The 15,491-nt window shown below is 37.8% G+C and overlaps 1 protein-coding gene across 2 annotated transcripts in view; it reads left to right on the plus strand.

The window, feature by feature from the left end:
- The first annotated feature begins 2,813 nt into the window (after nucleotides 1–2,813).
- The window catches only part of LOC102695213 (ras-related protein Rab-37), a 54,950-nt gene continuing 42,272 nt past the window's right edge, over nucleotides 2,814–15,491 (plus strand). The window contains exon 1 of one of the 2 annotated variants that reach the window (XM_015356788.2): nucleotides 2,814–3,269. In XM_015356788.2, the coding sequence (XP_015212274.1) occupies nucleotides 3,126–3,269 (144 nt within the window). In that variant the 5' untranslated portion in view covers nucleotides 2,814–3,125. The remainder of the gene's footprint in view (nucleotides 3,270–15,491) is intronic. The other variant, XM_015356789.2, reaches the window with a different exon arrangement.

Here is a 15,491-nt window from a genome sequence, read left to right on the forward strand (position 1 = left end):
CATTTTTATGTGGAAGCACCATTAGGAAACTCATGAACACAGAGAGAAGATACAAGTTCTACACAGACAGCACCCTAGGAATTGGGCCCAGGGCCTCAGCACTGACCACTATGCCATCCCTTGGGGTTTGATCTCACTATTTGGTGGAAGCATCTTTGGTAGCAATCAGTTGCCAGTCTTTCTTAGTCAGTTACTAACTTATCGGCTTGGTGCAGTCCCTTCCTATTCTTCTTGACGGATATGCTTAAGCTTTCTCAACTTACTTGGGCAATGCTGATGGACAGCACTTTTCAAGTCTCCACGTTGTTTTCCACACTTGATTCTCGATAGGACTCTATGCTAAGTCAGGACTTTGACAGGATAACTCAAAGACATTCACTTTCTTATTCTTAAGACACTCCAATGCAGCTTTAGCCTTGTGCTTTGGATAGGAGTCCACTGAAAGGTAATTTTCCTCCAGATTTAAAAGGGTGATTCAGAGGTTTACCTCTCAGATTTGCCAGTAATTTACTCCATGTTCCCATTCGTCTTGACAAGCTTCCCAGTCCCAGCTGATGAGAAGCAGAACTATAACATACTGTCATCATTATGCTTGACAGTAGGAAGAGTGTTTACTGAGTAAACACTAGGTTTACTTGGTTTGTGACAAATGTAAGACTGTACTTAGACTAAAAAGTTTCAGTTTTGTCTTGTCTGACCTCAGAATTGTTTTCATACATGTTTGTCACTCCTTTGTGCAGTGACCCAGAGATTGTTGACCTATGGACATTTTCTCCCATCTGAGCCACTGAACTCTTCTACTCTTTTAGAGTTGCCTTTGGTTTCCTTCTTACCCAGATGCTGGGTTTGGAGTGACTGCCTGATCTAGGCAATGTCTAGTCTTCCACTTCTTAATGCTCGATTTCACCTTGTTCAAAGTGTTATTAAGGGTTTATAAAAGGGTTTATATTTTCACCCCGATCCTTTATTCAGCTTGAGTTGTAGTGGAAGGACCTTTGTCTTCATGATTGAATCTTTGCTTGAATTTCCCTACCGGAAATCACTTGAACCACTTTTAGTGCACAAAGATAAAGGCCAATCAATGACGTTATTGTTTTATTTACTTCTTTTTTATTTTTGCTTTGAAAGTGTGGAGTTGGTTATATAAGAAATATTTTCAATTGCTACTTCAGAATGTCATGAGTGCAAGTCTTAATGCAACACAATGTGAGAACTGCAAGGCATGCAGACTAAATCCACACATTTTGCTTTCTATGTGAAGATAGAATGATTGGTTTTAAATGTAAATGCAAGCATCAGCTTTTATACAGCTTGGTGTTTTGCTGGAGCAATTAGCTGGATAGGATCATTGGGTCAATTAGCTGCTAAGGACCAGTCAGGCTTGATAGACCAAATGGCCTCCTCTCATTTGTAAACGCTCTTGTGTTCCAAGAGGCTACAACAGCTATGCCTGACTAAGGATTTGTGGTCCATAACTATGTAAGCTTAACCGCCTCTCCATACAGCTGACTATTAACCGCTACTAAGGATCCCCAGGGTTAAAGTATTAAGTTACTACATGTAAAACTTTTATGTACGGTAGGGCTTTTAAAAGCCATGAACCTTCCCTTCTATTTTGTGTGCAGTTACAATAGGGAAACAAGTCAATGCAAATGCGGTTGCTATGATTTGACAAATTGGATCGCTCAAGGACCATCTTAATCTCCTTTTAAATCATGAAGAACAGATTCAATCCATTTGCAAACCGTTTGGGAGGCACTTGAGTGTTGCCCACTAATTCTTTGTTACCTAATAACAGCCCACATGGCACACAATTCATGCTCTAAATTGTGCTTTCAACAAAATCAATGGAATGATTTTATTTGCAGAGGCAATACCTTTTACAAAATTTATCATTTTAACCGTGGAATAGCCTATATTGGCGGAGTTAGACATACGTAAAGCATTCGTTTGTGGGGATTGTATAGCATAATTTCTATTGTTTGGCATTATCATCAACTGTAAAACAGTAGATACAGCTTTAATGATTTTAGACCTGCATTCATTCATAAAACCTTACTTCCTCTGTAGGGCTATGATATGAAAGCTTTGGATATCTCATGTATCTAATTAAGATAAGAAGTATGTAAAAATAATTCACACTTCTGCCTGAAACATTTAGATTAAATTAAAACCACCTTAGGCCGCTAGTAAAGAGAAATAGTACATCATCTTTTTTCTCGGTTTCTGACGTCAGCTGTGCGTGTATTTACTATACCGACTGGACAATTTCAGTTGATGTTTTGATAGCGAAAAATTGTTACTTTGAAAGTAATACAATCAAATTTTTTTTTTTCCTCCCAGGACTTTTTATTTAAATGTAATAACCGACGTTTCTGTGTCTGTCGTTTCACTTTTTCACAGTGCTATTTTAAAAACATTGACTTCAAAAACCTATTATGATTTTGAAGTTCGGTATTGTGTCAAGGTAATGTGTGATGAATGAATGAATGTTAATTAATCTTTGTATTATTGACCAAGCAATTTTAGTCTGTCCTCTATCTTTCTCTCTAAACCCTATCTTTCTTCTTTGACTTTTCCGAAGATAGATTTAAACCAAGTCTGAAACGACGCTTATGATAAATAATAAGTAGTATACGTATATAGCATTATTATAATTAATTTGCACGTTATTGACGAGTTGTATATTTACTAAATTGAACAATGATTAAACTCACAAAAACGAAGCTAAATATTGAAAATAGCCGCATGAATTGAAAAATTAAGCTCAAGAACCCCCTCCCCCTTTCCTGAGTAGAACTCACGCGCTGCGATCCGAGCACAGGAGCTCTCCACAGTGCTGAAAATGAACGCGCTCCAGTCGCTGGTTAAAACCTGAGCGCAATCTGATGTATCTCGTGTTCCTAGAGCACCTTTCTCTTCTTCATAAAACATCCGGCCTCTTCGCTGAAGCTGGCTGTGGCTAATATTTCCCTACTTCTGCAAACGTGATAATCCCCGGAGTGAGGAAGAGAGAAAGAGAGAGGGGAGAGGCAACGAAAGGAACAGCTGTCGGTGCTTCATTGTCTGCGCTGCAATAAGGGGGCTGGTCTTGGCCCTGTCGTAAAGAAAGAAGGGAAGGTGTGATGGAGCCGATTTTAGAATTCCAGGCTGCTCCCAACGGTGAGATGGTACACACTGACAGTGCCTATGGATCCTCCGCGATGGACACGGACACCGACGGGAGTCAGATTCCATCTCTGACTTATGATGAGGAATTGACGCACAAGGTAATGTTTTTTTTTATTATTCTGCACTTGTCACTTTCTTTAGAAATATTGTTTGGGGTTTCTTTTTTTGGTTGGGGGTTAAAGGAAGTAAATGTCCTTAACTGCTCTATTAGAACGCAGTGCCTGTATGCATGTTTAATACTGAATTCACTTCAAGGATGCGTATCCAGGGGTTGATGATGTTAATGGTTTTTGGATTCATTAAGCCGTGTGTGGGTGCTCTTTCAGTCGAGGGTTTTTGTTCAAACCAGGCTGCCCCGAGCAACAGACTCAACGATTCTCTTAAAAAAGTGCACCTTTGTGTAATGCAAAACTCTAAAAAGTCTGACATGTTCGTCGGAAATATTTCTTGTCCTTTCAAAGTTGATAATCGTTCAGACCATTCACAAGCAGGCTCGCGAAAACAATTCTAACCTCTTGTGCCAGCTGGCTCCACTGAAATTATATACACAAACTTACGTACTGCATTTTCCCACGATGCGCAATACTTTACATCGAAGACGTACGAATGCCAATCAAGAACTAAATGAAACATACAAAACGAAATCGTCACTTTCAAGATAGTCTTTTCTGTCGTCAGAACTTTCCCACTGGTCTTGCTGCACTTTGTAGAAAAGCTTTGAGTTTTCATCCAGTACACTGACGCATAACACAGTACTATTCGTCTGCTTTAGTAAAATTATGAATTGATCCCCTGCAAAAAAATAATAATAGGAGTAAGAATAAGTTATATACAAATGATATATATTCAGTAGTTACATTACTAAAAGTTCATTTACAAGATTATCCGGTGACTAGTAATTAGTAATTACGACGCATTGCTTTGTCGGTGCAATGGTGCAGTAGCTGTTCTATGAGCCAGTATAGCTGAATTAGAAGGCATGGTTTCGGGCTGTTTCTATTATTTTTCATCAGCAGTACTCTAAGAATTGCTTATGTGAAATAATAAAGCTAGGACATAAATTAAACGGGTTTCTAAAGGTCAGGCGTCCACTAAATAAATAATCACGATGTGTAAATTGTTTGTTGTTGTTGCATACACAGCAATGAGCCGTTTGAGGAAAAGGTCCATGATCTTTATTTAGCTGAATTCACATGACTGTAGTCAGACTAGATTGGAACGATTAGATTAGAGTTGACTGCAGAATCACTGACCTGAAAAGTATGATCACTGTGCATCTGGGACTCCTCCACAAAACTGCAGCTTGTATTCTTACGTTCTTCTGTTGATTTCCCCTGATTAACACTTACTGTACTGTAGTAACAACAGAATAAAGTGAAGCAAAGCACAGACATCATTGCAAAACTGAAAAAAACAACTATGCCATCTTGCTGCCAGAAATAAGATTTATCAGGTTGTCTTGGCATTTGTCTCTAAACAGTTAACTGTATGATGTAGGCCACAAGTTCTAGTCGGGATCTGGATGTACAATTAAAAATATTTTTTGTTTTCCTTTTAACTGCCTCATTTGTTATAGTGTGAGTTTTCACTAGAACTTGGGTCATTCAAATAGATATTTTGAGATGTCTGAACTCTCCAACTTTTCATTTTGGTGAACAACAAATATATATGTAATGGTGTTTGTATAGTTATTTAAAAAGATGCTTTTGAGAATTTTGTTTTAGGTATACTTTGCTTAAAGGTTGTTCTTCTTGAATGATTGTAATAAATTTGCACTGTCAGTACTGAAAGCTGAGTCAGGGAACTAGTGCCTGTGAAACGGTTTGCTTTTGGCTGATGTACTGCATGACTGAGCACTAATATACAGATTGTGTTCTCTCCAGCAATGACACTGTCATTCTGGCAGATGGGGGAGTGCAATTAATTGCCATCCATCTTCCCATCTGCATCTAGCAAAGCCTATTCTTACAGGAAAGCTGCAATTTTAAAAGGGTTTTGTTAACATACCTGTCTTCAGTTGATGGCTCAATTACCATATTGATTCACTTTTCTAAAAGTGAAACATGAATTTAACTTTTTCAAAGCTGCCGCAATGCCTGGCAGACGTACTGCTCTACCAACTGTGCTATCACTGTGCAATGTTTAGAAAGCAGTCACATAAAACTACAATGAAGTAAATGAGAGCAAGGAGAGGCATGAAACATAAATTACTTCCCTCTTCAATCTCTATCCCGATCAGTTTTGAGGAGTCATTCAGAAGCTACACTTCCTGAAACAGTTGCTTAGGAAAATGAAAACAATTATACCCAATCCTGCAGAAGCGCTTTAACAAGATTATGAACAGTACATGTACATCTGCAGCTTAGGTCTTGGGAGCCACAGTGCCTTCTGATTTTAGTTCCACCCAAGCTCTGAATGATAAAATTGGCTTAATCAGTTGATTAATTGATAAAGATTAGCCTTATTGTCTATTCAAAAACATTGTATACAACATGCAGGGCTTGTTAACCTCTACGTTCAGTCTTCTAAACGTTTTTTTTTGGTATAGTGTACAACAATGAAATGGTATCAGTGCAAAACAGAATTACAGTAATCTACAGTATATAACAAACCATAGGAAGCTGGGCATAAGAGAAGCAAAATGGAAAAAGAAAAAAAAAAAACTTGATCATGTACCCTGGTGAGTTCATTCAAGGTCAGTTTTGCATTTTTAGTGTGGAGTGGTTAGCATTCCTGCCTCATAGCACTGGGGCCCTGGATTTGATTCTGAACCTGGGGTGCTATCTGCATGGAGTTTGTATGTTCTCCGAATGTTTGTGTGGGTTTCCTCCACGTGATTCAGTTTTGCCCATGATCCAAAGACATACTAGTAGATTAATTGGCTTCTGGGAAAATTGGTCCTGGTGTAAGTGTCTGTGTGTGCCCTGCAGTGGACTCGTGTCCTGTCCAGGGTCTACACAGTCTTGCACTTGTTGCCTTCTTGGATAAGCTGTAGCTCCCCTGCAACCCCGAAATAGAAGGAGCAGTTAGAAAATGGATGGATGGTGTTTAGAAGCACATGGGGAGTGACAGGGGACTGTGCAAAGCTTAATTTGTTTTTGTCAAAGCTGTTTAAAAAAAGGGGCCTTTGACCACGTCTGTCTGAACACGTATAGCGACCACAGAGATCAATTAAAGGGGAGGCTCCAGCACCTGAGAAAAAGTGAAACATTTTCATTTAACTACTTTCGAAGAGTCCAAGGGGCAAATTATCTCATATTAAGAGCCTGATGGTGCCAGACTTGAATAATTTGTCAAAATCTCAACTAGTACTGTATTTGTTGCTTTTAAGTGTGGAAGGAGAATAAGATAAACAAAATTAATCATAAAGTGTCTCTTAGAAAAACGTACAGTAATTAAAAATAAAGTGAAATACAACAAGGGCACGTCCTCCTAACAGTAGACACTCATGCTGAGGACTTTAAATTGAAAGTCTCTTAGCAACCAAATAGAAAGGGTGTCTTCTCATTTGACATTTGTTCTAGCATGTTTTTATGCTAGTACTAAATCAGGAAACCAAAATTGTAATAATCCCTACAAAATTCAGGTTTGGTCCTGATAGTAAGGTTTATTTTAATGTTTAAAAATGTCTGAAATTGTAACTAGAGCTAAGCCCATTGCTGCTGCACTTGTATATTGTATAATAAATTCAGAAGAACAAAAGAAAGGTTACAAACGAAAGGCCATTCAACACATTTAGCTGATTTGGTATTGGGTAATTAACCTAATTGTTCTGAAGACCTTATTGAGCCGTTTCTTGAAAGAGACCAGGGTATCAGTTTCAATAACGTGGCTGGGTAGCTTGTTTCATACACCCACTTCTCGCGAGGTAAAGAACTCCCTCCTTTTCTTAGTTTTAAATGCACTTCTTTGCAGTTTCCCCTTCTTTCCTCTGGTTCACATTCCTCTGTTCATTCTGAAGAAATCTGCTGGGCCAACTCTGTTAGTGCCTTTGCGGTTTTTCAAATATTTGTATCAGGCCCCCATATTTTCTTTGCTTTTCAAAACTAAAGTGGTTCAGTTCCTTCAGCCTGACAGCAGAATGTTTGTGACTGCTCTCTCTTCTCTTGTTTAGCTAAAAAAGTGCAGTTGGGTAGAAATATATTAGTACTATCCAGGGTATAGTTCTGCCTCATGCTCAGTGCATCCAGGAGAAACATGTAATTGAAAAGAATAAAGCATGTTAATCTCATATAAAAGTGAACTAGCACAGAACATACTGAGTCAATTACCTTTAGTAGCCATTGAAATTCTTCCTTATCAGGGGAATTTGTTTATGCATTTTTATGTTTCATTTTTCATCTGTCCTTATTCAGCACTGAAATTGACATGGAAAAGCCTATGAAAGATTACTGGAATGCTAAAGGTCAGTCTAATAAAACGTTCATTTTGCCCTGTTTGTCTGCTGTCTAGTCTCTGACTAACCCCAAACCTTGATCATGCCTTCTCCTCAAGGGTCCCAGTGAGTTGGTTACCATAGTGCAGTTTGGTCGACAGCTGCCAATACCCACAGTCCTTAATGTAAAGCAGTACCTCCTATTCCTTCAGGCTCCAGTTTAATTGTATTTTATCTATATTTGTGTTCTATGTCCCTGGCTTCGGCATGGAGTCTTACTGCAAACATTGGGGCTGACTTTCTCAGTCCCTACCAGGATTGTAAACATCTCTGTGAGCTTGTCCTGTAGTTATCTTTGTTTCAAGCTAAAAAAGAATTTGAGTCAAACCTGCATGACCTGTGAGTTCTGACATTATTTTTTCCCTCCATGTTTAAAATCTTTTTAGGACAGCAGTTTAAGGTTGGAGAATTGTAGACAGAACTGTGCAGAGCCTACTTATGAAGGGTGTTAAATGTGCACTCTAACACAATTTGTGTTAAAATGTTCAGTTTCCTGCCTCACTTTCAGTCATCTTGTTGCTTTAATTAGAAACAAAATTGGTTTAGTAAAGACCATTCTATGTTTCAGTCTGATATTTTTACCTAACCGTATCTTGTGCTTTAACAAATTAGATTTCTACAAGCAGTTTGTTACTACTGCCTTTAAATGTTTGGTTTAATTCCAAGTGACGTTAATGTCAGATTTCATTTCATCACAGCCTTATGTTGTTCTTTGACAATCATGGGAACACTGTAAATATTAGCATAATGGAGACCTCATACCTAGATTTTTTACTGTAAATGAAGATATTTCCTTATATATAAGGATTTAAAGCAATATTGTTCTTGTTCAATTACCCTTTTTTGGACAGCATGCACATTAGAAAAATTAAAATTGTTTAAGCAGACAAAGGAGATGAAAGCAATACAGAGCCACTCCAAAGCAAAGCTAGGTTTACTGAAGGCAAGCAGCACTTGTTTGCAGGGTTAATGTCTTTTGTTGCTGAAGAAGTTCAAAAGTCTTAGCTCCTGCTGAATGTGCAACACATCCCCAACTTGAAAATAACACTGCTCTTCTTTAAGGAACAGAAAACCCTGTCAAACCAGGGTTGAGACAGATCAGCAGCTGGGAAGAGTGAGTGCAGGATTCATTTCTGTCCATCAGAGATGAACAGCATCTCCCTTTGAAGTGGTGTAGTGTTATTTAACAATTTGTGAATCCAGGATCCAGCTGTAGGCTGTGTGTTCCATAGCCTGTCCCTGTCAGAGGCCTTATTCTAGGCTATAATTAACCTTCCTCTTCCCCCTCTAAATATCTTTGAGATTCAGCTCTTAAAGAGGGACCCCTCAAGCTAAATGCTCCTTTGCACATTCACAATTGTTATTTTTCAATGAGGAGATAACAACAGAACAAAAACCATTAATCTGTACCTTTTATCCACATGCAAAGCCTGTTAACTTTACAGGTGAGGCTAAGCTCCCAGCCACGGTACACACCAACTGTACACACCTTGGTAAAGACGTAGTTTCAATACACACAAAACTTGAGTGGATTAAGACAGTAATGCAGTAAAGTCTGTGATTTATGCAGAGTAAAAATGTGCCGTTACTTATGTCACTATATTTTACAATGGTAATTTTTAAAATGGTAATAAAAATGTTACCTATGTAATATTTTAATTCCTGATACCTGTTTACCAGTATATGTTGCATTTATAATTACTATTATAAATCATCATACTGTAGCTTTTTCTCAGTGTAGCACAGTGTACCATATTTTACCAATTCCTAACAGCATATTATGTCTGCTGTTAATATGCATTTCTTTACAGCTTCTTATTGCTCTAGATGTGAAAGTGAAACAAGATGATCATAAATAACTGCAGATTAAACAGCCAGAGAAACAAACTATATCGATTTAAATCTGAACCAAATACTGTTTATTTGCAAACCCGAAATACATTTTGAAAACTTCACCAAAAATCCTGTTATTTTAGGAAATGTCTATCAAAATTACAATTATCCACTTTATCAAGTGGATATACTGTAGTTGGATTGGAATAAAGATGGAAGAGCATTTTTAAAGAATATGGTCTGACAGCAATATTCAGAAAACACATAAAGCACTAAATTGTTTGCTATACAGAGCCTGAAACAAAAATTATTTATGAGAATCTGTGAACAATAGAGGATCTTAGTAAATGCACCTAATGCATTTCAGATCGAATAGCTTGCTTAGGGAAACTATTTTAACAATTTCACTAATAATATATATGTCAGAGCTAAAAGAAACCTTGTTCGCTTGATTATTGCAATGGGAACATAAGAGAGACAATTCCACAAAAACAAGGAAGTAAACTAAGAAAATGACCTCCAGTCCACTTCCAAAATAAAATCAATACAGCTAAAAATAAACTGCTAGCATACCAATACGTAGTCTCTTACTAAACCAGGTTCATTTAAAAGTAACCTAGTTTGACTATGCCCACAGAATCGTGAGAAAAACATTTTTAATTGCATTTATATGGTCTTAACAAGCACGATCTGAGAGATGAGCATGACTGCCACCAGTTCATTACCAGTCTCGTTTTAAGCTTTCCAGACACTGACTATAGGCCAGCAGGGAGACATTAAAAAGTGCTTATTGACAGAGAACTCCACATCCAGCTTGTTCACATTACTAAATAAACTTAATGAGATGAGAAAAGAAAGATGACAAGTTTCCATTTTTAGAAGCTTTCAAATACAGTTTCCTACAGATACAACAAATTAATATTTTTCAGGAATTTCGAGTGTGCTTCAAGTAAGCACACTGGGTTTACTGCAACTATAAATGTTCTTGGAACCTGATAAATTAGTGGTAAATGACCCTGAAGACTTAGACATCCATCCATTCATCTATTTTCCAACCGCTTTAGCCAAATCAGTGTCGTGGGGGAGCTGGAGCACACACTCACACTGAGGCCAATTTTCCCAAAAGCCAAAAGACCAACTAGTACATCTTTGGAGTGTGAGAGGAAACCAGAGCACCTGGAGGACACAGGGAGAGCATATGAGCTCCACACAAATAGCACCCCTATTTTAACTGGAATTGACCCAGGGCCACAGCACTTCGAGGTAGCACCGCTAACCAGTGCCACCCAAAACAAAGACATATTTAATCATATTCATTCATTATCAAAAATACACTGAATGGACTATATCTTATTGCTGTAGTTGCAGACTGTTTTTATCTCCTTTGTTTCCCCTTAATGATAAGTTGGCGGTTTTGCCTTATTGAAAATTGCTAGTAGGAGATATTCCTCTTACAGAGGAAGTGCCAGTGTTGCTATGACAACTACACCCCTCCCCCACACCTATTAGTCAAGTTTGAAGCAAGAGAGTTGAGAAGAGTTTAAAATGTGCATATTAAAGTTTGATGCTGTTAACATGAAGGAATACTGTACAGTTTTCAAACTGGGCACTTTCAAAATACTGTACAGTTTCCCAGAACATGTTATATCTGAGTCCTGTGTGGAATATCTGTTAATCTAAAACTAAAACATTATTTTTATAGACTGGTAAGTTGTTTAGGGAGACAAATGTTAGAGTGTTCAAAAATCAATTGAGCTGCTTTAAAATGTGTTTTCAAAAGGCCCTTTTCAAAAAGGGCTCATTTGTGACTTTTTTAAGTATTAAAATAATTATTCTTTACAACTTTATCAGCAACAAAAGGTAAAACATAGCATAGAAACGGAACAAGCAAATAATTTGTCCCATTCGTCTCATGTAGCCTGGGAGCTTGCGGAGTGATGGCACTGTGGCTAAGGATCTGCGCCTGTGGCTGGAAGGTTGCCGGTTCAAATCCCATGGCTGGTAGAGGAATCCTACTCCGTTGAGCCCCTGAGCAAGGCCCTAAACCCCAACTGATCCAGGGGCACTGTACAATAGCTGACCCTGTGCTCTGACCCCAAGCCTCTTTCCCTGTTTGTGTGTCTCTGTCCCATGGAGAGGTATGCGAAAAGATGAATTCCTCATGCAAGAAATTGTATATGGCTAATAAAGTGATCTTATCTGTTCACTGGTTTTAGAGCCCCAGATGCTAGGCTTCCAGGCTTATTGATCCCACAAATGTTCAATAGTTCCAACATCATGTGAGTAGTCAGGCAAATTCCATGAGGACGTGTCATCCTGTGGGAGTGTTCTCATGTCAGATTGAGCCTGACATGAGCCTGAAATGTTCCTGTGGGAAGGACAGGAAGTTCTGCTGCTTGATTGATATAGTGTTTGCAAAATCTGGTTACCAAGAGCAGTTCTGAAGACACTACTGCCTAGACCACCATACTTGGACCTTCCCAATTAGTTGATGTATACAATACATCCATCTATCCTTTTTCCAAATGCTCCATCTAATATAGTGTCACATGGGAGCGGAACCTATCCCAGCAAACAACAGGCAGAAAGCAGTACACACCTTGGGCAAGTTGACAGTATTAACGGCATAGACAAAAAGAAGCACACACTCACTCCAGGGCACATTTTCTCAGAAGCCAATCAACCTACCAGCATGTCTTTAGACTCTGGGAAGAAACCAGAGCACTGGGAGGAAACCCACATGAACCCAAGGAGAACATACAAACTCCATGCAGGTACCAACCCAGGAATTGAACTCAGGACCCCAGTACTGAGAGGCACCAACTCTAACCACTGTGCCTCTTTGCTACCATTACATAATACAACAAGGGGTTTCCACTTACCAAGGGAATGAAAGTGTTGTTCCCTTGATAAATGGGGCATATTAGTTCCAGTGTTCCCTCTTCATTGAATTTCATAAAGCTTGACATTCGGCGGGTTAAATCATCTCATCTCTTGTGTCCAATCAAATTTAATTGATGAAGATATTTAGTGCTTATGCTGAAGTCGCAGTCAAAGTCTGACTTTTGTAAGTGAATCATCATCAGTTATGATTCATCAATTCAATGAAAATTATGCCACAACCTTTTTTGAAATCCATATACATTATTTTTATATAAGCAAGATGCAATGGAGTAAGCATGGAGTAATGGTCCTTTTGAAGGTTACTATATGAAAGTAAACCCATTTGTATTCAACTAGTTCTTTCTCAGTTTTCTTGCGAAGATTTAATAGAAAGCAAGAATTAAGTCAATAAAAAACAATGCCAAGCCGTGCAAATACAGCTTTTAATTTCAATCCCTCCTTTATCCAGTTAAGTCAATTGTTAACAAATTCAAATTTACAATGGTAAGCCAGTAAGTACTCATTGAAACAACAGGGTATTTACTGCAGCCATTCAAACAAATTACATTGTTCAAGTGTACTGTACATCAATAGCATGGTACAATTCCACCTCCATCGTAGCATTAAGTCTCTAAAACACCTCTTTTCTATAGCCCAGGGCTTTTCTATAGCCCTTTAACCACTACTCCAAACTGCTCCATCATGATGTATGTGTTTCCAAAGAATAAAACTATAACTGAACTGTAAAGTATTTATACCTACATTCTTTTATTTTGTTGGTGGGTAAATATTAATAAGGAGAAGTCTGTACTTCTTCTCACTTAGCATCTATATAAAATAAGGTTGATGGAATTGTCGTTATACTGTATTAAAAAAGTTATTTAGGGATTGCAAAGTTAAGTTTCAATGGATGCAATGTAAATGAATTAGAAGCCCGAAGGTAATACATTTATGAAGTATTATAGGTAGAATAAACAACGGGGTTAGGGATATGGCTCAGTCTATGGTCCAGATGAAGGTTTAATCCACAATTATATATATTTCAGTCACACTTTTATCTATACCATGGCTCCAGCAAAACCTTCATCATACAGACTTTTCAACATGTTTTCTAAACAATATACAGTACTTTTAAAATATTTTCTTAATGTTTAGAAAAGATGAGAGAAGCTGTTAGAAAATAGATAGTTTTTGAAGGCTTTAGACAGTTGATAATTATCTTTCAGTAATTCTGTTTGTTAAGCTAATTTTGGTCTCTTTGGAACTAAGCTTTTTACTGTTTACCATTGTTATCAGTTGTGATAACACAAACCTAAACATTTGTTTTATATATATATATAAATTTCATCCTCAGCTAGCTTGAAGTTAAACATTCATCAGGCTAATACAGTAGGCGGTGAAACATTCTGACGTCCTTACTGAATAAAAGGTTAACTTTATCTTATAACAATACAAACTGATGAAAGGGCAACACATGCAGTTATCGTCAAGTTGAGGCCATTTTCCTTCTCTGTGATTCTGACACTTCCAAGCTTCTTACAAAGGGATTGGGCAAGAATGAAACTAAGCTTGTAGTGAGCCTGCAGTTCACTTGAACAGTTCTGGATTCCCTGAGATATTACCTTCAATCATTTAATTAAGTGCTTGCGGCATTTAATATGGAAATCTGTCATGTTACATTTCAAACACAATTGTTTAGAACTGTGTTACTCAGGAGCCAGCCCTGATGTTTTCATTAAAATCACATAGCAATTCCAGCTTGATGTGCAGTGAATTATCGATGGCTTTATTAACTGTAATTGTCATGTCAAATTGAAGTGATGATTATATCAAGGACAAGGCAATTTCAGTATTCTGAATCACAGGCAGTCTGTTTTATCTAGCATTAGGTGAAACGCTCAGAAATGAAAAGGAAATAATGAGTATGACAGCTGTGAGAACAAGCAGCTGAGGCTTTCTTTGAGTTAAAGGTTTGACATGCTGCCAAATCCTTAACACTAGAAACAATTACTCATAGGGCAAGCAAGAAGGATAAGCATCAGTCGACCCTAATACAAAGAATTCAGTAAAAATCATTGTACTTGTCACGGAGTTGGTGGGGCAACTCTGCTGTACATTGCTATAAAAATAAGACTTTAAGGAGCACCAAATTAATTCTTCATTGTCACTTCAGATTCAGTCTAGTAAATTTTATACTTCATCCTCAACCACTTATTTTTAAAGATTGGAAACATCTGACAGTTGTGGGTAAACAAGGAAAGCAATGAACAAGAAAAATGCTGAAAACTTTTTTTTCAAATAATATGTAGATTGTTTAATGCTCATCTGCAGCTGGTCACAGGTAAATTTGTTTAGGCCATTTGAAATTGGGGATTGAATAACCTAGCAAACGTGCTCTCCAGGAGCAGGGTTGAACATGTCTGTCCTATAGCAGGAGTTCCTGATCCTAAAGAGCCCCTGGATTTGAGCTCAGCTCACCATTCAAAAACTGATCACTTCATTGACCTGGTATTAGGATTAATTAAAAAACATTGATTTCACTTTGTTAACATGTTGCAGGTTACCTTTTAACTGCTGCATATCATAAGTAACTTACAGTCTCTAGCTTTTGAAAAAAAAAGAAGTAATTCACTTACGTTATTAAAGGCTTACACATCTCTGTTTGAATGAAAACCACAAAGGCAATGCGATTCTCCAGGACCACAGGGACTATTATTGATTTTTTTTCCCTTTGTGTGTCAACATTCTTTTCATGTTGTTGAGATAGTAATGATTTAAACAGATTTTATCACACCAAACTTGGTGGCATACAAACCCAGCATTTAATACGATGAACTCAAACTGCTTATCATAACAACAAAACCACACATATCGCATTCTAGAGGGACACCTAGCCTTGATTGGGGTATCTTCTCTGACTTTTTCTATGATACTGACTATAGAATATATGTAGAATATAGCTAAGACACCCAAAGCCTAAGGAGAAGAGCTTGTAAATCTGGGCTAGTTTATATGTGCACAAGTGTGTAGAGCCTAATAAGGTCCTGTTGTTTTGAAGGAATGTTCACAGCGCTTTTAGCTCTTTTTTTTTCCCTGTGTAACAGAGACATAGTCATGAGGCCCCTCAGACTCTGTGGTTTCTCTGTCAGGAGTCTTTCAGTGGGCACAC

The sequence above is a fragment of the Lepisosteus oculatus genome, chromosome 9, assembly GCF_040954835.1.
Source record: "Lepisosteus oculatus isolate fLepOcu1 chromosome 9, fLepOcu1.hap2, whole genome shotgun sequence".
Lineage (NCBI taxonomy): Eukaryota > Metazoa > Chordata > Actinopteri > Semionotiformes > Lepisosteidae > Lepisosteus > Lepisosteus oculatus.